The 27,212-nt window shown below is 36.9% G+C and overlaps 1 protein-coding gene across 1 annotated transcript in view; it reads right to left on the bottom strand.

Moving 5' to 3' along the window:
• Positions 1-27,212, bottom strand: part of PITPNC1 (phosphatidylinositol transfer protein cytoplasmic 1) — an 89,167-nt gene that overhangs the window by 8,703 nt on the left and 53,252 nt on the right. Inside the window, exons 7-8 of the mRNA XM_062591753.1 lie at positions 16,808-16,879; positions 6,342-6,437 (exon numbers count right to left, since the gene is read on the bottom strand). Of these exons, the coding sequence (XP_062447737.1) occupies positions 6,342-6,437; positions 16,808-16,879 (168 nt within the window). The remainder of the gene's footprint in view (positions 1-6,341; positions 6,438-16,807; positions 16,880-27,212) is intronic.

Raw genomic sequence — 27,212 nt, 5'->3', positions numbered from 1 at the left:
CTTACATATGTGCATGGTACTAGTGTGAGGGGGCCATTATCTTGATTAAGCACGTCAGATATGCACTTTAATAATACTGAGTGTTATGCGGGCATACTTTCTATTCCTTCAGTGGTAATGAGATCTGTAATGGAGTAACTTCAGTGCAGTCCAAAGGGATTAATGTAATGCATTTAACTCAGTTTCGAGTTTTTCAGAATTTTTAACTAAAAATTAAATAATGTACAACTACATTATGTGACTGTTCAGTCATGCATGAGATCTGTGCTTCGTTCAAACCCTCTAGATGCTGTAAAAGCAGTGAAGCAATGTGAAGGATTTTTTTTTTTTTTTGAAAGTTAACCCAGCAGACAAGGAGATTCATAGCAGAAACTGTCCCCAAACAATCCATCCACATCCAAGGCATCATTCCTAGCTGCAAATTCTTTTAACAGATCCCAGAGATGGAACCTTTGCTTCCCTTAATCATGCTCATTTTTCTTGAAAGACATGATGTTTAGTCAAAAATTGGCTGGACAGTTTCAAGCAAAGAACTGGCGGACAGAATGGGCAACATATACTGATAGACATATATCTAAGAGCTTTTATGGGAATATCTTCCTTCTTGAAAACATTAATCTATTGATACTATATCACTTTAACCTGTTTATGAAGGATAGGCTAAAGAAAAAAATTCAGAGAAATATACTTCCAGGCTGCTGTGTTAAAGATCAAGATGTTAAAAGATTTTGAGTGCTTGCTTAGACAAGCTAATACTCAGTTCACTGGGAGCTGAAGCACTGCTCTTCCTCCTTTTACGCTGCAGCTCACTGATTAGAAGAGCCAGGCAGGACAGATCAGACTCACGCTGAATGCTCACATCTCTGTGTACACAGGAGGAAGCGCTGAATACCCGCCTGTTCTAGGTCACACACGTTCTTCACTCTTCCTGTGCAAGGCATGGCAATTTGCAAAATATATTCCAGAGGCACTGAGCTAGAGAGAAAGGGGCATGACTGTCTGGGCCAGGAAACACAGGAGTTTGAAGCACCTCTGCGAGTGATAGGAAACTGGGCAAACTGATCTTTCTGACTCCATTTTTATGTTCTTATTTAGAACATTAATTTTTATGTGCATCATGTTTGCATTTAGCCACCTTTGCTTTCCTTTCTAAAGAATCGGGTGTACCTAGCTGGGCACACTGATTGTTGGAGATGACATTGGTTGGCACTTAACTTTCCTCATGGATCGCCCAGGCATCCCCGGCAGCTGAGGTGGAATTGTGCATACCTTCCCAGGAGGCACACACCTACATGTTAACAGTACAGCCCTGGGGGGTTGCAAGGCCTAAATTCCTTTCCAGATTTAATTCTGAAATGTTATTTTTTACTTAAATCATTAAATGCATTCATTGTTTATAGGAACACAACTCACAAATCTTACAAATGTTAACAGGCAAGCTTTCCCATAGCTTTGCCACAGTGTCAGCCATGAGCTGAGGATCCCACACCTTGCTGCTGTTGACAAGGCTCCATTTGTGTTTACCTTATAAGTCTGCATGAAAAACCTTTCTAACCTGGTCACTGCTCTGTCTGGAAAATTACTTCTTGATTGTACAGTCATTTTAGCATGTAAAAGGTCCCCAAGCTGAATATGATGTCCAGCAGTGAAAATGCATTGCGCTTATGCCATACCTCCTATTCCCTTATTGGAAGCTATCAGATGCCCAGAAACAAGGAATATTCCTTCCTCCTTATTAATGCACGGATTCTCTCTCTTTTTTTTTCCCTTCCTAAACTCACATTGTAATATATTGGCCATTTTTTTAAGTGTAATTAGGTCAATCTTTAATTTTTAATCCTTCATGATTTTAATATATGTGATCTGGCATTTCACCATCAGGGCAGTAGCTAAATTCTGGATTTCAGGTTACATAGCTAGGGCTCTGAAAAGATAATTCTGATGTAAAAATGTTTGGTTAGCCTTTTTTTCCCCCCTGTTTTGGCTGCCTCAAAAGCAGACATAGCCAGTAATAATAGGTGTAGATCTAAATCGAAATTCAACCACTGTCATCAGAAAATAATGCAAGTGTGGCATACGATAATCCAGCAGTCTTTATGTAAACTCTCAACTGTAGTTAGTAAAAGGAAATTTTCATCTGTTTATGTGTTGCTGCTATATCCTATGCTGAACTGCTGTACTGAAATGTTACAAACTTTCACTGTGGCAGCAGTATTATTTCAACTGTTGTAATTTTCTAGGCCTGTAATGTAAAATGAATTTTATAATTCTGAATGCACCTGGACAGTAGTAAGTTGGATCTATTATGGTGCAGCTGTGTTGAAGTCAAAAAAGACATCAACTGAGGAAGAAAACTGTGGCAGCTGCATGAAATGTTGCTACTTGGAGGTAACTTAAGTTTATTCCCTGTGTCCAACTCTGAACTGCTTTGTTATAAACAGGAAATGTTAACTGTTAATTCTGAGAACTTGAATATGGTGGCAAAGAACATTTTGCTCAGTAGCTCAAATCTACAGCAAATGTTTCATTTCAGTGAATGATTCACTTGAGGCCCTTGTTCTTCAGCATAGCTCAGTTTCATTTTCTTCTATAATTCAGATGAATACATATGTCTATATGGGGAGTACCTGATGGTTGGTGATACTTACCCATTGATGATAAAATCACAAGGAAATGAGACAGAACCTCTTACCTGTATGCATCTACATTCTTAATATAACAACACATAGTTCTGTATTCAATGTAATATATACATGTATATTTGGAAACATATGTGACTAATTACAGTAAAAACACAAGCCAGTTAGTTGGGATCTAGATCTAAACTTTCTCACTTCTGAATCCCAGATTTAAACACCTCCGAGTTTAAGGATGATTAAGTCCTTGTCTTCTGGTTCACTGTTTATTTGGAGAGGTAAGTGCTTTCCTGCATACACTAAAGGATAAACCCTCTATTCTTTAGGCAGTTCAGATGACTTAGATGATTCTGAACAAGAGACCACTCAGTATTATTGGTAGAGATTTCTTTAAAATATCCCTCAGTGAAACAACAGCCTTTCTTAAGCCTCTACCTAGCTATATTTTTGACTTTTGAATTTTAGTTTATATTTGGGAAGCAAGGAAAAAGAAAGGTGTTTCATGGAACATATCTCCCCTGATCAGTATCAGCACAAGTCAAAAGGAACTATGGGATTCAAATTGGATATTATACTTACAAAAAAGTTGTTTTATGCATTTGGTCTTTTCATATGAGAATCACATGTTACAATGTAAGTTACAATGAAAGGAAAAATATAGGCACGTTGATAAAATTCGTGTCAGTGCAATATACTTTTTTAGACCATAGGTTTGCAGAAGCAGAGAATGTTGGTTTACTTGTTTACGCTGAGCTTGATACAAAATTATCACTTCTATTAATGATATCTACATGTAGTACATACACAAGCATATCTTATGTCTATATAAATGAGAAAAACAATACTGAAGTTACTGTGGTTCATTTTGTCATAACCAATGAGTTATTTGATTTGATGCACAAACTGAAATAAAGGTCACAGTGAAATTGTAGAAGGGGCTTTTCCATCTGGAGGACCTTGAAAAATTTATGATATTGACATGAACAGCTTAGCAAGGACAGCTGAACACTTTAAAGCTAAAAATAAACAACTCAAATCACAAATGCTAGTGCTGCTTGATCACATCAGAAAAGAAAAAGCAATCCACCTGTACAAACAGTCTCATAAACACGAACAAAAAGCAGCTTACGTAGTGTGTGAAAAGTTTAAATGAACTGTTTCTCCAAAATAGTACTATAACAACTAATGAAAATCGCAGTCGAAAACTGAAGTGTATTCTTAATTGAAAAGGGATGCATTTTAATCAGGATATAAAAGAAATACAGAGCCTATTTCAAGAAGCTGCTAAGTATGCTGACCCTGATCTGAAACTTGCTTAATTTTAAGCATGTGAAAGGTCCACTGAAATGAAGAGATTATTAGCATGCTGAAAGTTAAAATCATTCTTATTGTTTTTTCTGGATCCGAGTCAGAACGTTTATCCTGTGGGAACTAATTTTTAAAATCTGAGGATTGTACTTCACTGTTAATCACCTTAGTATCGATTTAGATTAAATAATCTATGAGCAGCCAACTTATTTTATGGATGTAAGTAAAATACCTTTAAAAAACTCAGTTACTGTTTTCAATTTTCTGTGAAAATACTATTTGAAAAATACACTATGGCATTTACATAAAGATACTTTTTTATACTGTTCAGACTGAAAATGGACAGAAATTACATTTACAAATGCTAGAAAGCCTTTTCTGTAGTGCCTAAGTTATGTAAGAGGCCTCAGTAGAATTGAGAATCTGGCTTCATATTCATCATATGGTAGCATAAAAAACCCACATAGTTTGTAAACTTTAGAAGATATTGAATTCAGTTGTTATAAATTCAGTGTCAACTACAGTATGTGCAGTTAAATGCTATGATGTTCTCATCATTTTGTACGAATTCTGAAACAGAATTTGGTAGCCAATATATAAATTACGCATCAGTACAGAAAAAATAACAGATGCTGGGCTATTTTTGTTGTTTAAAAACATGTAAGAAATTCTATTTTGCTTGGAATCAGGTCTCTAGATTTGTCCTTGAAATACAACACACACACACTTTGAAATTCTTTTCTCAGTTAACATGTAGCTGTTTTTCTGTATCACAAGTTTAATCATACAAAACTAGGTTTAGTAGTTGGCTATTAAAAAATAGGGAAGCTTAAGAGCTAGATGTTACCTTTATGTTCACAATTTATGGACATGCATAATCTGAGATGAAAAATCTTACATGATTCCTTTAAAACACAGCCAAATGCAGACCAGTTCAATAGCAGCTGCCATTCCTAAATAGGCCAGAAAACCATGGAGTTCAGATAAGCTGATGGAATCATTAAGTTCTTTCATGAGATATTATATAATATTTTATACATAACAGATGGGTTTCATTATCTAATGAAACAAAAAAAATTACTTTTCATTCTACTGTAGACCAAATTTTGCTTTATGACCAGTACTTAAATATTGAAATAGGATCTATAAATAGAAGATAAAGAGTACATGACTTTTTTAGTCTAAAAGTCATGTCTTCTGTGTTACAGAAATATTTTCATTGGCAAGTCTTCATTTTCTATCCTAAAAATGATTGTGTAGTCCTGTTCTGTGCAGTTAAACAGCTGCCATACTCACTGCCAGCTATGAATATGTAATTGGCTCCAGAGGCAAATCATATTTCCAAAATGAAATGCAAGCATAGATCTGATAATTCCTCTCTTTAGCTACTTGTTCTGAACCATCATTTTTCAAATTTGAGGTTAAAACATTGAAACCTCAGCTTCATTTGCATGGTTGTTGCTGCTTTCAAAATAGTGAATGGTATTGACCTTAAAGAGATGGTGCCTTCAGAGATGTGCACTATCAGATATAAATGGGAGCAATTTCAAGGGATCTTAAAGAGAGTTAATGTGTCTGCTGTCAGTGATGCTTTCTGGCACATTTGCAGCGGTATCTAGTACTCTTTAGTCCCTCCTGACCTTGGGTCCTGGTTGCACCTGAGCAACTGTGCAATCCTATTCTCAGTGCAGTGTCTGCCCTTTGCCTGGGCTTAGGGTGTGTTTGTATTAGTTATTAGCTGGCATGGGATACAAATAAGGAAAACAGTAATGTTTAAAACTGCTCAGAACTGCAAACACTTAACTGAGCATCATAATTCAAAGAAAAATCTTGTTCTACTCTGAATGAATTCAGATGAATATCAAAGGCCTGGTACAGAGACTGAAGGTATAAAAGCATTTCAAAAGGTTGCAAGAATCACCTCTAGAAGAAAGTATCAGGCAGTCTGGATAGAGAGGTTGCTATCAACTTCCCCTCTAATCAAAAGCTCTTCAAATACTATTGACCAGCATAATTTAATTTAAGAATGAAGTTGCTCTGATTGCTATCTCTGTCCATGCCCACGAGAAACCACTTCTGACAGCTCTTTAAGATTGTGATGAACATCTTAAAATCTCAGATTCTGATTATGAGGGCCATGTAAAACAAATCAGCTGTGAAGCATCTGTTTCTAGTAAGCTGACTGCATACCACTGCATTTTTAATTTTAAAATCTCATCTACTAATTACGAAAACATTAAATTTATATTGAATGTGGGCAGTGGTGAAGGCATCCTTGAGAGTTTGCAGTAACAATTAAAGGTATGAAAAGAATTCTAGCAAGGACAAATAAATGCCACTTTACTGCAGCTTCTTGTATCTCCATCTTCACCATTTCATTGTCAAGTTGTCTCTTACCTCTGATTCTTTGTAATAGCGCTCAGGAATATCATCGCTGGCAATATCAATAAAGCAGACTTCTCGCTCAAGATCTTTAGCTTCTTTGTCAAAAATCTGCAAGAGTTGAAGAAACTTTAATACTAACAGAACAACATCCCGACGAATCCACCTGGAATAATGGTTACAAGCAATTGTTAAGGCCCAGTTCAATCGCTTGGACAACAGAACGTGTCTAGGCTGGCGCTTGCACAGCCTCTGATGTGAATACTGAATTGTTCACAAAGAACACAGTCATGTTGTCGAGCATATTGTAGATGCCAAAGTGTATGCATGTAGGCAGAGGGAAGAAAATGCACGTTATTCAAGATCATATACAAGCAACGTGTTCCTAAGCAAGATCAACAGCAACTTCAATGCACAAACGTTTTGGAGGGCATTTTGTTTCTGTTCAAAAGAGAGTAGGCTATTAAATACAACACCTGGTATGCAGCTGCTCACCCCGCTGTTCTTTCTTGCACACCCTTCAGAATGGAGGCTCTAGTGAAACGTAGTAAAGTCAGCAACTAGGATTGGTTTCTTCCTTAGTATTAGGATACTAATTTCATATAACTATCATATTTAATGTATTTTATATAGGTTGCCTTTTATAAGCTTCCTTGCTTGCTTTTTTTCCAAAAAAAAAAAAAAATATATATATATATATATATACACACACGCACAAAGGAATATCTTGATGAAATCAGTGGAACTATTTCTAGATCAAGATGCATAGTGTAAATTCTGAGCTTTAAAAAAATTAATTGAAATTTCTTTTAAATGGGCATTACCAGGTCAGCTGAGGCCCTGGCTCAGGACATGGCTAAAGTGCAAGACTAATAATTTTAAGCACATGAGCATCTTTGCCTATTTAAAAGGATCTAACTTAGAACTATTATCCCATCATTTTTCTAATAAAAACATGCCTTGCCCCATCACAGGCTTGATCCACATATTGCACCTGTAAGTAATATGGTTTTAGATTCTTTTCCTCTAAAATGCTTTGAAAGTAGGGATGACAGATGCCTTTGCCATTCTCTCACAACTAGGAGGAACTTTACAACTATTTCAACTACGCCCTATTTGCTGCTTACATTATATCAGACTCTTTCCTCTATTCCAAAAGTTTGTTGAATAGCATTCTCACTTCCCTTTCCTAGCAGAAGTTGTCTCATTACTTACATTTCTTCCCTTAGACTGTCCTCACAAGATCTGCAGATAGATATTTTAATCTTCTCATTCTATCAGCAGTAGAAAATAAGAAATAATTAGAGAACAAGACTGGTTTCTTAGCTCTAATTCTCTTATTGCCTCTCATAGACAAATAATCTGTGATTCTCTTAAAACCTGCAGGGAGGATGGGTTGATTGCATTTGTGATCAAAGAGATGAGAGAAATTAAAAAGTTTTAAGGGAAGAGATTAAAGGCCATGAAAAGAAGCATACGGCTCCCAATCTGTGCAACTGTATTTGCAAATGTGCAGAAAATGAATGGAGAGAACAATCTGTATCCTTAAGAAGACAATGCAGAAAGGCTGAATACTAAATATTATATTGGTAAGAACTAGACAGACTTTACATTTGGAAGCCAAATAATTAATTAAGATTGAAATACACAGAATCAAATGAAAAACAAAGAATAACAGTGCCCTTTTGTTTTTTTTTCTGTGATATCTTTTTTACAATAAACAAACATTTATGCACATCCACTTTCTAAGAGGAATGAGAACTGATTGAGAGAGTTACTTAAACTAACTGAATCACAGAATGACAAAAAGTGGAACATACATTTTAACCATGTCATCTTTGTAACAGTAAAGTGGTTTGTTTGGGGGGAAAAAAAAAGTCAAGTAAATACCCTGGCAGATGATTTTAACCTCTCAATAAAGAAAGATCACAAAGGACGCTGCAGCAAAATAAGTGCTGGTATATTTAAGTAAGTATCTTTCTTTTCTTTATGAACTACAACATGTCCTTGCATGTCCTAGCATGTACTTTGCTGGTGACTTCTCTCTTCCCTTTCCCTACTGTAGCTGTAGCTACCATTAGCTACAGTTTTCCCTGTAGCTAATGGTAGAACAAGATGTCAGGTTATGAGACAATGGTAATTCAGCAACAAATTTAATATCATTTTTCTACCAGCTTGTACCCTATTTTTCTCTTCTTTTATCTTTAGGCTAAGTGCCTGTCTACAGACAAACTTAAGCCAACATGATTACATTGTTCAATATACAACAATGTGTAAATTTAATTGAGATGAGAGTTCTATTATAAATCATAAATTTCCTCTTCTATTTCCTTCTTTGAGTCAGTATCTATGCTTAAAAGCCATGTTCCTCCCTCTGCATTTCCCCTGCCCTGCCAACAAAGCCAACAAGCCTTCCTAAAAATCTTAAACCTTGACTTGCTACAAGATGGCAAGTGGGATAGGCAGGCAATGACATGAATGGCATGAGAAAATTCTTTTATTCATTAGAAAATGAAATAAAGTGAAATTTATCTCTACTTTTCTCATTATTATATTGATTCATGTAGTGTCATCTGGCTTTAAAAATGGAAAAAATACAGTATTTTTATATTTATTTGCATATATTATATATGTGTATATACAGATTTTAAATTCAGATATTTCTTTTAGAAGTTGATAGGTTAAAACTTATCTGTTTTAGATTTTAGGGAAGAAAACACAATCTGCTGTGCTGTGTGAATCGTACTAACTTCTATATCACCAGACAACCCCCAGACAACACACCTCTTATGGACTACTTAATCTTTCAAATAAGATTTAAGTAGGATTAAAATGGTGCTTTGGCCTGAATCTGAATTTTGTAAAATTGTGATTTATACTGTAAATGACAACAGCTTAGATAATACAGGATCATCATAAATAGGTCTATAACATCTTTTGTCAGCACACAACTGAGGCATTTAATATTTACTATAAATTTGTGATTTCAGATGTAGTCAGTGTGACTGATTTCAGCCCAGCACATCTTTAGTTGAACATCTGAAAGAAACAACATACTCAAAATCATTGTCGCAAAGTCCGAAGTGAATGACACTGTACCACACGCCATCGACTGACAATACAAACAACTGGAATGAAAACATGGATGCAGAAGAGTGAAGTGAACTGTATAGTAGACAGGCGAAAACAACAAGATAAATGTTTTAGTTTCAGTCCTTATGAGTCTTGATGTACAATATAAATAGCTTTTTAAAATGATGCTGCTAATGAAGGCCTAGAGGTGTCCTTATCCCATTCATTTTACCTTTAGAAATACAAGAGTTGTACAGTTTGTGTCTGAAAGGAGAAAAACTCCTGCTTGCAGATCTTGTAAGATACAAGATACTATCAGAACACCTAGATAAGGAATGATTTTTAAGGTAGGGAATTAAAAGATGCTGATAAAACAAATCCCCAAATGAGGGGGCTTATGGGGACGAGGGCTTTAGTGGGAGGAAGAAAGGTTTATGAATAGTAAGAGGCATTAGAGACATATTTACAATAAGGACGGTAAAATGACTTTTTTTTTTTCCTATTGAAAAAGGGAAAATCTGGCACAAAGCCTACTTTCTAACTTGAAATTCTAATCTCCGCCTCAGAACTACTGGCTAGTCTCCAATTCATCATCACAGCCTCCTCTAGCAGGTTGTGTCATCTGGTCCATTTTATGTCTCTGTCTCACCTACTCAGAACTTGATCTATGAAGTTTTATCTAAGTGCCTAAGTCTTCCTTAAGTACTGCTCCAACCCCACTTACCCCCTAAAACCACTGATTTGCTTTGGAGATTTAGTTGGGCAAGGATTACAGGGACTGAACAATTTCAACCTGTTCATTGGCTCAAACTATTAATGTGGACACACATCTGTGGGCATAACTGGAAGGAATTCTTTTATGCAAAAAAGTCACTGAATTGTTCCCTGAGAAGTAATTTGGCTCACCGAATGGCATGGGAATATTGCTGTCTGCCGTGGTGCAGAACTCGAAAAGGCAGTTACGTATTTATAAGCAGCCCTGCTCTCTGCTCCTTTTTATCTCTGTGACACGACTCCTCTATTATTCCACCTCTTATAAAATATATCTCATTTAGATTTGTACTTTCTGAACAGATAAATGTGTTTATACATAATTATTTCAAAGTATATGTACTTTTCAGACAATAATACTCCGTCAATAATATTTACTGTGATTTGCTTTTTAAGATTGCATGTATTTCAAGTGCTAGATTTACCATATAACTTCTGTTGTTCATTTAGAAAATCTCACTTTTGGGGACATACTGCTTTTAGATATTTTCATCAAAAACAGAGCCCTCTGCACCAAAGGAATTTTAGGCTAACCTCTCCACTTGTTTGCTGGTATTTTTGAGACCCATTAGAAAGGGAATGCCTCACAAATTACAGAAGACAAACACATACTCAATACCATCATAGAGAAACAGTCCAACAAAAAAATTATCCCTAAAAGAAACCCAGGCTTTGGTTTCAGCATATTTTGCAGTGATGCCTAAAAGGTCCTTTAGGAAACTTGCATGATGATATTCTGGCATGTTCACTGAGGCTGAGTCCATCACAGCTGACATCAGTGTTTCATGGTACAGCGTCCCTAAATAGTGAATTTACATTTAATTTACGTGTACTATGTTCAAGCTTGTTATAACGTAGTTTCATGTTTCCAAGACAGGCAACAAGACAGGAAATAAATACCCTAAAAAGAGTGAAACTAGAAACATTTTTTCTTCTTAGCTTGCAATACCTATAATTTACCTTCTTTTAGTCAAATGTTTCCTACTATGGCAACCAACACTTCAAAAATACACATTAAGAATAAAGCATGATGAATGATCCTAACCTAGTCACTCATATAGGATGATCCTCGTCACTTCTAGGACTGCAGAATTAGAACTCACTGTCAAGAAAGGATTTTGTTACTTCAAATAATGGTACTGCAGTTTACAGAGATAACATATCCAACAATATTTGCTACTAGCTAGCTGGTTTTAGCACGCTCAAACTATTCATGTGCCAAATGATACAGAGGTTAATTTATAAACATCATATAGAAGTCTGTTATACAGAACGCAGGACAACCTCTTGTTTTCATTTGGCAAATGGGCATCTAGAGACAATCATTTTCAATACCAAATATCTTTGAAAGACAAGAAAGAAGTTGATAATACATGCTTCTCTTGTCACACAGAATTATTCCTGTAGCTGTGACAATTTTAACAGCAGTACTGTGACATACACTTAAAAACTTGGCCTGTTGATACCCATACTTTATCATCTTGAAACATAATTCCATCTCCACACCTTACTATTCTCCATTAGGTTTTCAAGAGCAGAAGTTCATACTACAGTGAGTAAAGCATTTTAAGTTTTATATACAGTGAACTTCCATTATGACAACCATTGAGCTATTTTATAAGCTTTGCTTTTTTTTTCTTTGTTTTCCTCAGACACTATCAACTCAAATATCAGGAAACAGTAATTCTGTTATTAAATGTTATCGTTCTCTACTTTGAGGGCATAGTTCTGCCTACAATATGGCTGATGGTACATGTTTTTATGACGTAGCCATAAGGGAGCCATAAGCCATAAGTAGCCATAAGTATGACTTTAATAATGGGCTTTTTTTGAGAAAAGATGTCCAGTGATATCAGGACTCCAATATATTGATTTTTTTCAGGCCAATCCTGCTGTACTACAAAAGGCAAAGTATATAGCTCCTCAGCTACTTATTTTTCTGGATCATAGAGGAAAGGGAGAAAACAACATATTTATATATAATGAGAATCCTACCAGATTTTATTCTTTTCCAAGGCATTGAAATACCACAGTGATTTGTCTTTGGTGTAAATTAAGCAAAAAAATCTTAGATAAAGCCCCAAGAAAATTAACTGTCTACAGTCAAAGACTCACAAATCTAGTCACAGCAGTTAGTGTTTATACTTATTTTACAGTACATGACCCAGGTATATTATCATCATTTCCATAGCTCTCTGTCTCGGGCACTTCTGAAGTGTAAATGAGAGGATCATCAAGAAGATATTTTTAGAGACCTTATAAGAATCTACTTCTTATTAAGATAAATCACAGCCATTGTAGACAGCTGTAGGTAGCTTCAAAAAACTCATAAAAGCCAAAGCTTATAAGACTACTGCCTAAAAATAGAACTAATGTTTTCTTTTTTTTTTTTTTTTTTTCTGTATTCCTACAGTAGAGGACATTAAGGAAAAGACAATTGGGTATGAATAAACGTGGGTTATTTTATTTTTAGGGGACATCATTTTTTAAAGGCAAGCTTACTCTCAGTTTATAAATAACATACAAAATACCTTTTTTATACGACAATTAACAATTTGCATTAGAAATGCTTTTCTCATATGGCTGTCAGTAGTAATATCATTGCACTGCCCTGGCAGCAATCACCTCTGAGAGTGAAGACGACATCCCAAATAGAAAATCTATAGTTCATGTGATAATCCTGCATTGATCCCATCGCTAACTGTGGCCACGTGTGGATGTTCTGTGATCAACAGACACACTGCATTTGGCCCATTCCCCACTAACATTCAAAATAAGCAAATGTTACTCTGCAGAGTAAACTGAACTTAATACTAAGAATAGAGATGGGGAAAAATGAAAGCAACAAACCTACTTAGAATAAAATTAGCCTTTTGTGAGATAAATGCTGACCAGTCACAACACTGATAAAATAATATCTGTCCAAGTAAGAAAGATGTTAATAAAGTCTATTCATAAAAAACATATTATACTGCCTATGATTTCAGACCATTTAATTAATTACATAAGCTTAACAATTCTCTTCGATTTAACTTATATTGTTAATAATTTAATGAAAGGCTACTACTCAAAAGAGAGATTTCATGTATCCATATTCAAATCCTCTAACTGCTTATTTTTCTTATGGGCAGGGAAGTGTGCACAGAGTAATGAACACGCTCTCGTATCGCTTGTCAGTGGCCACAGCGGTTATCTTTGCTAGGGGCCCCTGTACTCTCCTCTTCCCAGCAGCTCCCACTAGAACTTTGTCTAATGTAAGCAGCTAAAGCAGCATGTGTTGCATTTAAGTAAGATGCAAGAGGGAAGCAATTCTCTCAAATACTCTCGAAACTCTGTCAGTATAGATACAGTACAGTACAGATGCCACCTATAATGCCATTTGTATTTTACAAGGCATTCTAATTTTTAGAAATACCATTTTTAATTTTTAAATAAAAAGTTTACTTTCTAAAAGACTCTTAAGACCAAATACTGAATGGTCTGACTTATTGGTCAATTGGTTAATGATGCTGCAAAGCTGCAATAAAGCAGTGACAATATTTGATGTACTAACATGTTAATCCAATACTGCTTCTGTTTTTCTAAGGCGAGAGTTGCCATGTGAACAGCTAAATGCATCGGCTATGCTGTAGTGCTAAAAATCATAAGTGGATGGATTTATGGTACTGTGCTACATCTATACAAGTTCACAAGTGTTTTATCTAAGTGAAGGATTTTCCTTTTTGTTATCCTTGTACTTTTTTGGCAATATTTATACTTGTGCAAATTAAGTGCGAACTCTAGCAGATAAAAACAATACTACTTTAAATACATTTTGCATAGGTTAAAATGATGCCAGATTCTAAGACATAGAAAGATCAAGTCCCAAACCAGATATCTTTCACTAGTTTCTGCTATCAAGACAATTGAGAAGAAAAATCAGGAAGACATTTGCATCAAGATACATTGTGGTAATTAGGCAGAATCTTACCAGACAACGCAACATGTTAAATGTAATAATAATAATTATATACTAGCCTGCTAAATGACAACAGGAACCTGAAAGCATTTATATTGCTTTCTTCCACTAATCAATGTAATTAGCTTAATATCCTTACATGTAATTATTGCTTTTTACAATCAATATCTACTTTATTAGATAGCATGGAACTGGAGAACAGATCAGAGTTCAAAGAGTTATTTAAAAAGTCTGTACAATCTTAAGGAAACTCTAGAAGTAGCTTCGTTAAAATGAGACATGCATTATTATCCTTACAAGTGTAGTAATAAGGATCATTCATATTACTTGATTACAACAGCAAAATTTAGAAAAGTATTTTTTGAATTAATTATTTCTTCATCAGGCAAGGCTGATAGTTGTAATGATAATAGTATATCCATGGAAATCTATAAAAATGGATGCTACATTTCTCTGTTGTTTTTTTTTTTCCTGACTGGGTAAACATAGTAAAACAAAAGGAAAAAAAGGGAAAACATACTTTACACTTTTCATTGAAGTTTAAGCCTACCCATACAGCAATATAACCAGATCGAATCTTAGTCCTAGTTCTGGGGTGTTTGGCTTAACAAAAGTCCCACCACAGGCTCCAGCAGGCTTTCAGTCAGGTCTCTCCATATCTATTAAGCTTCCAGCATCTCAGTCTGTAACGAGCCACATCTGCGTCAGCAGATCAATGTCACAGGATCAATAGCAAAAATTATAGATCTTCCATTGGTTTGTTGTATTCACCCTGGTGAATAACATAACTCTAAGAATTATAAAATCACGGCAATTAGGGCTGGAATGGAGACCTATAATTTTCCTCTTTTTCCTCCTTACCTCAAGGCAAGATCAATCAAATGTTTTAGCCTTGGCAAATATTTGCCTAATCTGTTGTGACTCAGGAACGTTGATAAAAAAGATAATACAGCATTGCCTTGCCGGGACTCTGATAAAAATTACATTTGAAGAGCCTGATTTAAGCAGAGTACATGCTTTGATTTACATCATCTGAATATTCTGCCCCTGTGTAATTTATTTTAAATTCACTGGTTTGGCACTATTCCAGGCTTGACTCGTAGTATTTTAGCCGCAGAGCTGACATACAGGAAAAAAAATTGAAAATTCACTGGTTGATTAAGAAGGTTCAGCTCTCCCTCTGTCAGGCATCAGTACAGAACATGTCTTCTCACTGCTGACATTATAACTGCACCAGAACACTTGTCTGCATCCTCCCAAAATCAAAGGTATGGGCTTGCTCTGAATTAAAGTGCTGCCAAAAAGCAGCAGTGAACATTACAAACTGCATAAATTACATAATTCAGGGCTCATACAGTTGCTAATATAACACATTTTTTCTCTCCCTCTTGCTTACTGATCTGAACCTTTTTTGGCAGGGACAGAAAGTTTATGATGTCTGATGTCTAATACCTGGTCTCTGCCTAGTTCTTACCAGAAAAGAGTGTGCATGCCTAAAGCATTATTCAGAATTATAGCGTGTGCTTTTACATGTAATTATTTTTGCCACAAGCAATGCAACAATTGTCAGCCTTATTAACATGCAGGCCCAGGTCGTTTAGGGCAAGGTACCTCTCCTCTAGGAAAACAGAACTCGTTAACCTTAACATGGAGGCTGGAGGGATGTGCCTGGAAATTGAAAAGCTTTGTCTCAGAGCCCCTTAAAATCTGCTTTACTGCCTCCTCCTCTCTCAGGATTGAGTTTAAACATTCCTTCACTAGGTTTCTGTGTTACAGAGCAGTTTTCCAAACATTTTAACCTGTATTTCACACCTGTAAGAAACTTCTTCCCACAAGTCTTCAACAAATGGCTGCGTAAAGCATGGTGAAATGAAACATATAGAAACGTATTTGTTTATGCATCCAAGGGCTGGATCTTTATGTGTCGGGCTGTATTTCATGGTATTCTTTTCTTGCTAGTTGGATGATTCTGCTGTGCTCCCTGTCAGGGCAACAGAAGCCTGCTTGGCCTTGTACCTTCTATTTCTGTGTATCTCTTGATCAGCATTTCCGTGCAGCAGCCGGCCACTCACTCCCACCCACCCACCACCCTCCCTCCCTCCCTCTCGCTCCTCTCCAATTTTGCGTAGTTAACGACCCCTTTGGGCTCCAGGCTCTCACCCCAGGAAGAGCTCTGTAACCTTTGCTCAGCGACTGCCGAGGCATCGCTCCCCATCCAGCCGTTGTTCCCTTGAAGTTGTTTCCTGAGATCTCTCATCTCTGACCATTGTTTAGTTTCCTGTTTGCTCTTCCTAACAACTCCTTTGAATTCAACTCCCTTTACTCAGAGAAAATAATGTGGAACAGATAAAACAGAATACAATTACAAAACAAAAAATCTTCTTCATTTTCCATAAACCTTCGTCAGTAGTAATCGAGATACTGGAATTATACTGTACTTAGAGAGGTAACAAGTCGATTGTGAGATGTAGAAGAGGAGTCGTGTATGTGAATCTTTCATGGTGCTTTAGGTAACCACTTTGCAAGCTGACAACGTTCCAATGAACAGGATACCTGGGTATGTGCAAAGATACAAACCCGAGGAGGTCTCTTCCCAGAGTGAAAGCCTTACAAACCGCAAATATAGTTCATGATTAACTAAAAGGATTAAATTCAATTTTGCAAAAGTCATCGTACTTACACTGTCATTGCTTCCTTTGTTGTCCTCATATTTTGTTTCTATATGAATGGAGAATTTAGGCAAAAATGAACACTGCAACAAAACAAAAATATTTGACATGATAAAAAATATGCCTTGCTTCCTTAGCTGACATATTCAGTACATCCTGTTTGATATCAGCGTTCTTAGTTTTTCAGATTACTTTAAGAAAAATAGTCAAATGTATGCAAAATGTAACAGTAAATGTGCCTGTGATTCTGAAGGAGTGCAGGGATTCACCTGAAAGTTGAGTGCTAAAATGAAGGTACCAAATAAATTAGTATAAATACTCTAGAACAACTATATACAATAGTTTTCTTACTGTGCATAGGAGTAGTTATGTCCTGAACATTTTGTTATAACTTTAGATTACTAATATCTCCACAGCAACTAAATACTCATCATCATAGATTAGTCTATCCCGTATAAGAAATAATTCCAAGGATTCTTCACTTGCTGCAGCTGCTGACCAAACAGATGAGAATGCTTTGACATATGAGTTTTTTCTTTTATTTTCAGTGTTAAGTAAATTTTAACAACATTTCCTATGAATTAAATTAATATGAAATACGCTCTGGCATGAAAGGTCTTTTATACTGAACCTAAATTCTCCTCCAGATAATAATGCAAGAAAATGAAGAATGTACAAATATTTTTCTATCAAGGAGAGCTGGGTTATCAGACTAGAATTTATAATACTAGCCAACATAATTGGGTAAAATATTTTATATATATTTTCTTTGGCGTTTCACAGTCTTTCTTTCAAATCAACTTTTCAGTATATTTAGGCAGATAAAGTAGATGTCTAATAACCTCTGAAGGATACTAGTTCAGCATCTTTACTATTAGTCATCGAGTCTTCTCTTGCACGAACTGTCAGTAAAACTGATGTGCCAGTTCCAGTGATGATGCATCACTACTACCCTGTGGCGAAGCGACTAAGAAAAGACTATGACTCTTTCATGTGCTGTGCACAGAGATTATACGGTGAGGACATCATGGTGCCTCAGCGTTCACATTGCTGTTGGTCCAAGCCTGGACTTGCTGAAGTTTGTCCAAGGGAGGGGCTGACGACTAAGAATGGAGGTGACTTAGAGGGCTGGCGGCAGTACAGCAAAACTCAAATGAGAAGAAAGCTCCTTTGAGACTACCGAACGTATTCAAAAAAATCACTATTTAATGTTACTTTGATCACAGGACATCTAGTATTCACGAACGCATCTATAATCAATCTTTCGTGCAAAGAAGAGTGGGAGAGCTTTGCCAAAATAGGGTGCTGCTGTCATGGACTTTACAGAGAAAAGATATATTTGGGGGAGGAAGAAAGGCTCGTGGGTCAAACTCTCTCCCCATTAACATCGTACTCTCACGTCAAATGAGGCTGTTGCAGTCGCACAGGCTTCTCTTCAGATCAGGTACATCGTTTGCTTTTTATTAAAGACTTCTGTGGCGTGGAACATTTATGAGTTTCAGTCCAAATCTGAACTGTGACTAATTCTCGGCTATGCAACTTGTTCACTGAGTAAAATATGGGATGCCAACAACGACTCAGCAGTGTGTCAAGTGCAAGATGGGGCAAGTTCAGTGACAGATCTGCTGGTTCCTATTATCTATATGGGCAATTAAACATTTCCTGTGGAAACATCTCAGAAAGTACCGGTTGCATGTATATAGTATTTATAAGCAGCCTGTCAGAACTGGGGATCTTGCAACACAAATTTACAAATAAAATACTAAATACTCTTCTAACTGAGGTTTCACCCCATATCTCAGTACGCTGCTATATAGCTCATGTTGCTCTTATCCTGGCTTTTTTAATCTGTGGAAAATATTCAAGGAAAATAAGCTTCCTTATTCCTTAGGAATTCAAGACAGCTACATAGTTTCAGTCATGAAACAAAGACAAAGACAGCAAAAGGGTCTTTCTCCCCCACCTTCTGTGTCACAGGTTTAGCACGCACTGCCGAGCTCGGCATGCTCTCCCATGGCGTATATTGTGTGCTGATCTGTTGCTAGCTGATGTGCTGCTAACTGATCGGAATTTCAATCCAGTATAAACTACGTCAGCTTATGGGAGAAAGCCGTTAGTTGGAAGAAGAGATGAAGAAAAGAGGCTGATCAAACTTACTCTTAATTAGACTAAGAAAAGTTATGAAATATAGCATTACAGAAGATGATATGGAATGACTCTGGAGACCCAGGGCTGCCAGCATGTCCTAAAGCAATGTTAGATGTTCCTCAGAGGATTCATATTCAAACAATGTAAAACAACATTCTCGTTCTTTCCTGTGTTTGTGGGAGGACACAGAGGGTTGAAAAAGTAAATTACTACTGAAGGTGGATTATAACAAGCTGATTTAAAAAATATATAACGTAACCACAGACTTCTAGCACTGTCTGTGTAATGTTTACAGCATTTAGAAAATAACCACATTGGTGCTAGGTTGGTAAAAATAAGGGTTATGCATCTCAAAAACCAGTATATGGCAGGCATGCTTTCTACACAGGTGTATAACTGCAGGGGTCATAGTCCAGGCACACAGAGCTCCTGCTGACAACAAGCCAGAACCCTGCGTATGGGCATCCAGGGGGAAAGCATCCTTGAGGAAATGCGAGAAGCCTGCCAATGAATACATTTTGTTTTATCAGCAATTGTTAGTACTGCTTACTGAATGCAGTGCCTCACACTACATTACTGAGGGCTCAATGCTTATTTCTGAATAACAGCATTTAGGAACATTCCCACCAAAAATCTTAGCAATGTATGCTATACTATTAATGACATAGTAACTGTTTAAAACAATTATTAGGAAAAAAAAACAGTTCACTGGCACTGCCTGCACTTCAAGGTTACAGCTCTAGGACATGTTTTATTAGTATATTTTAAATATCTGCCCTCTTGATTCAAGGGCTGAGTTTTAATTTTCCTTGCTGTACAATTAAACATCATCACCCCCCCCCAAATAAAATCTAATAATTAATAAAAACAGAAGCAGTGGATAGCATAAATGATGTATCACTGAGGGAAAGGTCCCCAAGCCTGCAGAGCTTTAGCAGATTGCATCTAGGTCAGAGCTCTGGGAGTCTGCAAGCTTGCAAGCTAGACAGCCTGAGACTAGCGGCTTGTCCCAAACCTCAGTGGCTACAGAAATTATCCTATGGCTGACCCTGCCAGCTGGGGACAGGGCAGCTCTTCTCTCAGCTCGCATTTCGAGGAGTAGCGGGGTCCCCCACAGGACGAGGTGCTGCTATTATGGTCCCCGCATTGTCAGGCTTGAAAACCCTACTGACAGAAACAACTTCACTACAGCCCTTTTCATGTGTACAGTGAATACACAGCTAACTGATTAAAGTATCTGTTTATAATCTAATTATAAAATTTCAGGAGTTGTTGGATGGAGTATATTTTTCAATATTCAGATACATTTTTCTTTATCAAAACACTTGCTTTTAAATGACAATTTCAGGTACAGCAGGGGATGAAGACACAAAATAAGAAAAGCCAATATGTTGATAGTCTGAAGCATGGCTGTAGGTTCAGTACAACAGTAAATTCTTCCATGTAACAGGAGATTTTGAATATAAAGCCAAACCCCAGATTTCAGTCTTATCTTGCTCTCAGAAATATCTCCTGCTTTAAACTACAGTTTGCCAGCAGGGAGTCAGAGGATGATACTTCAGAACGCAGCCATCTTATATATTGTACTTAAGGTTGGATTAGGCTGCCTGTAGCAAGCAGTTCTGCAAGCCACTGCTTGAATCAAATTGTTGTTCCTTGTGACCCACAATCTGAACTCTAATTAAAAGAAAAAAGAAAAAAAAGAAAAAAAAGTAAAAACCAAACCCTCCTCACACTCTAGTGTTTCAAAAAAGAAGCACTGGATTGGTATAGAAGAAGTGTTGTTCACCTCAGGCCACATCATGAGAAAGAAGAAAGTCATTTTTTGCACAAAGCTGTCAAGAGGCAACCTCACTATGTAATTAGTATAAAGGCGAGGGCTGTAACAATCTCTTCTGAGATTGTAAGTCGTAACATGAATTTGCCCCAGATGAAAATTAAAATTCAGCAGTACATCCTGGATCTCTCTCCCAACCTCAACTGATTGGCAACCACAGTTTTAGCAACATGGGGGGTCCCCTGGCTTTCAAGAGCAGGGTCCAAATTTTTGACCATTTCACAGAACGTGTCTCATGACTCACCAGTTGCACTCTGACTAATTGGCAGAGGGCTCTGGCAGAACCAGAAAACTGTTTATGCATCATTCAAACGACTTTGTTATTCATCATGCAAAAAGTACTTTTTTTTTCCTTTCTCCTTGAGGAACAGCATATTTACTTAGCCAAGCATTAAAAGTGTTAGGCAACCCTGAGAATGAAACCTGGGAGTGAATGGTAGGCAATGAACCTTTTAGCAGATTTTTCTTCCAAAGCACCACTCCCTTTTTGCTCTGCCTCCCCCGGGCATGTGTTCTTCCAGCACAAACCTGGCAGCTGATCGATGCACTGAGCACGCACGGGAATGCGCAGGGCACGCTTTCCAATTTTCCATTTCACTATCTCTACAGTTTGCAAGGTTCCTTTTTGGAAAAAAAAAAAAAAGTAGTGGCCGAGTCAATTTTTCATATTAAATTAGGCTTAAGTTCTACAGAGGATGACAAAATCTTCAGAGTCCTAGTATCTTCAAGGTCCTAGGGTTTCAGTGACAAGGTTTCTTTTTGTAAAACTCTCTAAGGAGGCATCTAAGGAGACATTGTCTCCTCCAGAATCTTTTAGATGTATTGTAAACTCCTTAAAAAATTCTCATCATCCAGTACACCTGTGACATTCAAAAGCAAATAAATAAGGTGAAAATTCTGTATTTTTTTTTAAGCAAACTTTCTATTTATGGAAACCTTTTTTAGAAGAATCAGTAGAGGTTTAAAGCTCGAGAGAGAAACCAGTGAAATAATAACTGGAGTCTGTAATATTAATTACCAGATGTAAGCATGAGTATTTCCAGTTTAAAATAAAATAAAATGAAAGCAGCATACAGAAAACACATACTGCAATTGGATTTTCAATTCACTACAGATAGCCTCTTGAAAAATGAAACGACTATTTTTAGCATGATGATTGATTAGTGTTACCATAGCAATAAGAAACTCTTACAAGAACAGGTTAGAATCTAAGTAAGCCAAAACACTTGCCAAAGTCTTAAAGAGACAGTTGAACACATACGGTGTTTTATAATCAAATTATGGAGTGGACTGTAAAAATAACCTCTGCATAGTAATTACATCTGAGGTGGCTGAAGGAGTTACTACAGTTGCCAGTATATACAGCGGACAGAGGGTAACCAAACAAAGTTTCTTCACCTTCTGTAACCTGTTCTGTATGAGTGAGTGTATTTTATCAATATCATTTTAGCTCATTTCATTTTCCATTTGGTTTCTTTCTGCAGAATGTTCAAAGAACTGCTAGAGACCTCATCGTTGCAGTTCACTTCTCCATGCTCCTCGTGAATACTAATCCTCAATCCTTGGAAGCTATTTTGGTACTGTAAAAATTAATACCACCTTTTTTAAGCAGCAGAGGCATATCCCCCTAAATCCTAACCTTAAGGCTTGGGGAAGCAGACACTTCATGGAAACGTTCTCTCTGACCTCCCACGACTTTTCAGGCTGACAATTTTTTTTTATGGTCACATACATATTCTTTTGGCAACACACTTAGAGCTGAATCCTGCAAGGAGGCACCTCTTGGTGTGGTGCAATGTGAGGCCTCGGTCTGAAGACCATGGTCACTGATAGAGTGAAGGGAGATTGGCCAAGCAAAATTTCATTTTTTAAAATAATGTTAACTTTTAAATACCACACTCTTTGAATTCCAAACATTTTAGATATTGTTTTAGGGTAAGAGCACATCAGTGAGGTTCAGAACCTGGGAAGGCACGTGGAGTCCCTACTTCTCGTTACTGCGCAGGGGGAAGAGGAGGGTCGGCAGATCTGCTGAGGCAGGAGGCAAAGCCCATCCTCCCCACTCACCATGGGGGCAAGGAGGCAGAAGATGCGCTGTCCCCGGGAGTAACAGGGGACGTTTATTAAAGCAGAAGGAGGGATAGAGTGCGAGGAAGGATGTAACATGGGAGACTGCCGATGCCGCTGGAACACGGTGCGGCGCCGGAACGGGACAGAGTGCAGAGGCCTGGATGTGGGAGAAAGTCAAAAGCCTGTGAGTGTGTGGACAAGCAAGATGAAGTCTCCACAGTTCGTATACAAGAAGATACACGAAGATACTACAGGAAAATACAGGATAATGTTGCTAGAGCAAATTCTGAATTACGCATTTCCTTCAGCTATTTACAGTATTTAGATTGTTTCTTTCACAGAATAGTCAAAGTTTTTTGAGAAACAGTCTCAGTATTATTGACTTCCTTCCGAATACTCTGGATAGCACTGTGTGTGAACACAGAGCTATTTGATACAGACCACTTGCAGCACAAGTTGGCATTAATCAGAATGACAAAGTTTTAATAAAATAGAGGGAAAGGGCTGGGCAGGGTAATGGCAGAACTTGGAATATGTGACTCACGAAAGGGAGGAGAATTTGGAAAGCAAGATAAGCACAGGAAGGTGGCAAAGAGCAGAAAAGTGCCATTGAGAGGAAAGAGCAGAAACAATGCAAAAAAAAAAAAAAAGCTTTGAAAAAAGCAAGGGAGTTGGACTCAAATAAACAAGTTCAGGAAGAAAACCACTATTTGTATTACAAACAATAACATGAAGATGAAACAGTCAACTAACATGTTGCCTCTAATATGTTAACTCAGCACTGTTATCTCTGGTTTTGCCTTCCGTTAGGATCTTCTCTGATGCATGGGAAGAGCAATCTGTTTACTGAGGAAGAATGGAAGTGAGAAGTAGCATGCACAAGTGAAAATGGCAGTCTCATGAATCAATGGAGGCATTTGGATTGTTTTATAATAAGCCTGTGGTAGAAAAAAATTCTCAGAAGCAGTTTGATTTTGTAAAGAAAAGGATGAGATGATTAAATTGGATTAATTTATTAAATTAGAATATAGGTATGTTATTTTCTAAACATATAGTCTTTGTTTCTTATAAATGCTACCAAGGTCCTTTCTTTGCCTAACATCTCTAAAGCAGCCAATCTGCATTTTACTACAGTAATGTCACCAGTTAGCCTCTGCTCTGAGCCTCTGCTCTGGTAGTTACTTCATATTAGGGTCCAATCTCGGAATACATTTTTGATGCAGACCCCTCATATGCTGACTTGGAGAAAAGTTTTTGCACTGAGCTCAAGACTGATGGGTTGCATCCAAATTTCAAGCAGTGGTAATCAGATAAAGAGAACACAGGAAAAAATCTTACAAATTCCTTGCAATGTTTATCTGAAGCAATTCTTTTTCTTTCTCCTCAAGTCTATCATCTGATGATAAAAATAACAATCACAAAAGCACATAACATGCCTGTTCTCAAAGCAATCAGAAAACAGTAGGTCAATAATGGAACATTTAGCAACTATCACATACCAGATGAAATGTGTGTTTGCTTCAGTCATTCCTTGTAGAAGAATGAGTGTCTTTGTGATGCATCATCAAAGGAATCATTGTCTCCTGCTTTCTGCTCCTAACTCTTTCTCATAAATATTCTGAATTTACACCCTATTCCTAAGTTAATATGAACCATTGGCAGGTTGAAAGAATTCTTTTATTTCCTGCAGACAGTAAAACATTCTGGTTTTGGTCTGTATCTTGCTTTATATACTCCTAATAGTGGAACTAACAATTGGCCATTGATTATACATAAGAGAGTAAAAATTGTTTTTAACTGTTTTTAAATTCCAGTCTGAGAACTGAAATATCGCTGAAAAACACTGGAACTATCAGTTCCAGATCAGACAGCAAAAATATTTGAAATTATCCCTGGTAAACACTTGAACTCCATCTTCAAACTCAGAACAGTTTGCTTGAATGTTGTTTGTATTTTTCCTAATCTCTTTGTACTCCACCTTGATAGCTAAACTTTGTTACACTCATTTTCAGTGTACTTTGATCTTAAGAATTTTGGTTTGTACCCTGGTTGAGTCAGCTTATGATCTGATTATTTGTTTGCTTGCGGCTCCTCTCTTGTCCAGAATCTCAGCTGTCACTCGAACAGGTCAAATGAGTATTTGTTCTGTGCTGCTTACTGTCTACCAACATCCCAGTGCAGGTACAGAAACTTAGTTCTGTGTAACTTTTTTTTTTTTTTTTTTTTTTTCATTTGGTTTGCAATAGAGACAGGTTTGTTTTCTAGTTAATTATTTCTAACTTAACTGGACAACCTCAGGAAAGAAAAATAAGAAAGTGTCCTGAGAGTTCGCTCATTCTTGTTCACATACATAAAGATACCCTAAACATTTTACTCTAAAGATATATTTGCAAATGCTGCAATAAGCTGACACACAGGTGCTTGCTGATAGCTGAGGTATCTTTCCTCCATTTCCCTTGCAGGAAAGGTTCCAGGAAAGGAATTCTTTGTAAAACCCGGCAGCTGGCAACACCAGTTCCCCAAGAGCCCCTGTAGATTGACAGGAGGCACTCACCAGTACTTAAGTCCTCTAATCACTCCTGCAGCAAAGAGTCCCTAGGAGCTAATTCTATAGGGCTGCCTTTCACCTGGACCCCAGATACAACATCCAAAATTTATGAGCTTAGCTCAAACCTAATTACAACATTAACTGAGCTTATAAGTATAAATTAAACATTTGTTTTAACAAGCTATCTGGTCAAGTTTCTAATTACAAGATTAAAAATGAAGCAACTCTTGTGCTAAGTTTAAGAGTCAGATTAATAATTACACTTTTTCATGTACAGTACTTAAGTAATGCCCCAGCCATTAAAACAAAAACTTGAACTTTATAGCAGTATCTTATTTTCTAAAAGGTTATCCCCAAATCTGGACCTTTCTTTTGGCTTGAGCTCTAAAAGTAGGGCTTTTGCACTTCCTCCTCCCTCTCAATGTTAGAAAGAAGCCTGCAAGGATTAGCTCAAGGTTTGATATTCAAAAATTTGGGATATTACCCATGTCTCACCTGATAGAGACCTTTTGTATGGCAGTTTTAACAAGGTTCTCCACAGACAGCATAGTACACACTTTAAAATGCTCTCTCAACATTGCAATGTTTCATATACTGCACACCACAAAAACCATTGCTTGTACAATAGTTCTGTTACACTCATTGCTTTCCATTTATTAATACAGTTATCAGACTTGGTAGTAGACCAAGCAGTCATCTCCTGTTTGCTGTCAAATTCAGGTGTTTGCTGTGAAATGCTTGTCTGCTGTGAAAGCAGATACCATCAAAACTGAACCCAGATTATAGAGCACTAACATCATAACACTCTGATTTCCATTCCTGTTTTCATGCATCCAAGGCACTCCTACTTTTTACCCTATCCCAGAAAACAGTATTCTAGAAATTATTTTCAATGCCTACTGAGGTCACCTTCTTAGACTGTCTCACAATATCAGGTCCTTAAGAAGGTCGTATTTATGAAATCCGTAACATTTCACAAGAAGACCATATTTAATAAATTACTCTGCGTGAAATCACTGAATTCTGATGTTGTGCTTGAATACTGTTTCTCACCAGTCTTTATATTTTACAATAGAAAAACCTTAATACTATCACCAAGCTTCAGTCTGTTGTCCACATCCTCTTCCCAATCGCCAATATACACTAAAATAACCCTACTGGGCCTTGAAGTTTTACACTCTGTATTCAGTGTGCAACTTGAAAGATCAGAAAGGTTTGATTTCTCTCCCCTAGCTGTATGTACTTGACTCTATAAGATTATGCTTTTTTAATCCAATTATTGGCCTACCTTTAGAATCAGTTTTCCTTGAAATGAGGCTCAATTTAATTCTTACGATGTCCCTCAGACCCTCTAGAGTGAATTTACTATCTTTAGAAAAAGTGTTTCCAAGTGATCTTACATATTTTTGGCAGTATCTGTGCTGTTTCGTACCTTCTTTCAGAAGTCTCTAATGAATACAGCAAATCAAAATTCAGAGAAATATTCCAGACAAGCGTAGGAATTATTCCCAATGGTATATTTAGCATTTTTGTTCTAGATTCAACAGCTTGAGGCAGAGATGCTTTTTTCATTTTCTCTTGAAAATCCTTTCATAGCCTAGCAGCTTCATTAAAATATATTTTAGATTTTTATCTGAAATACAATTTCCTTAATTTCACCCAAATATGTATTTCCTTGCACCATGGTGAATAATCAGTGTCCAGCTCCCATAGGCAGTGTATTGCCACTTAGCGACTGTTTTGTCTACCTTCTACATTCGTAGACCAATTTAATTCTTCTTTCCAAGTCTCTTCAATGCTGCAATGGTATTTT

This window comes from Rhea pennata, chromosome 19 (assembly GCF_028389875.1).
Source record: "Rhea pennata isolate bPtePen1 chromosome 19, bPtePen1.pri, whole genome shotgun sequence".
In the NCBI taxonomy this organism is placed as follows: domain Eukaryota; kingdom Metazoa; phylum Chordata; class Aves; order Rheiformes; family Rheidae; genus Rhea; species Rhea pennata.
Note: the sequence above shows the minus strand (reverse complement) of the source record. Positions and strands in the feature narration are given on the sequence as shown.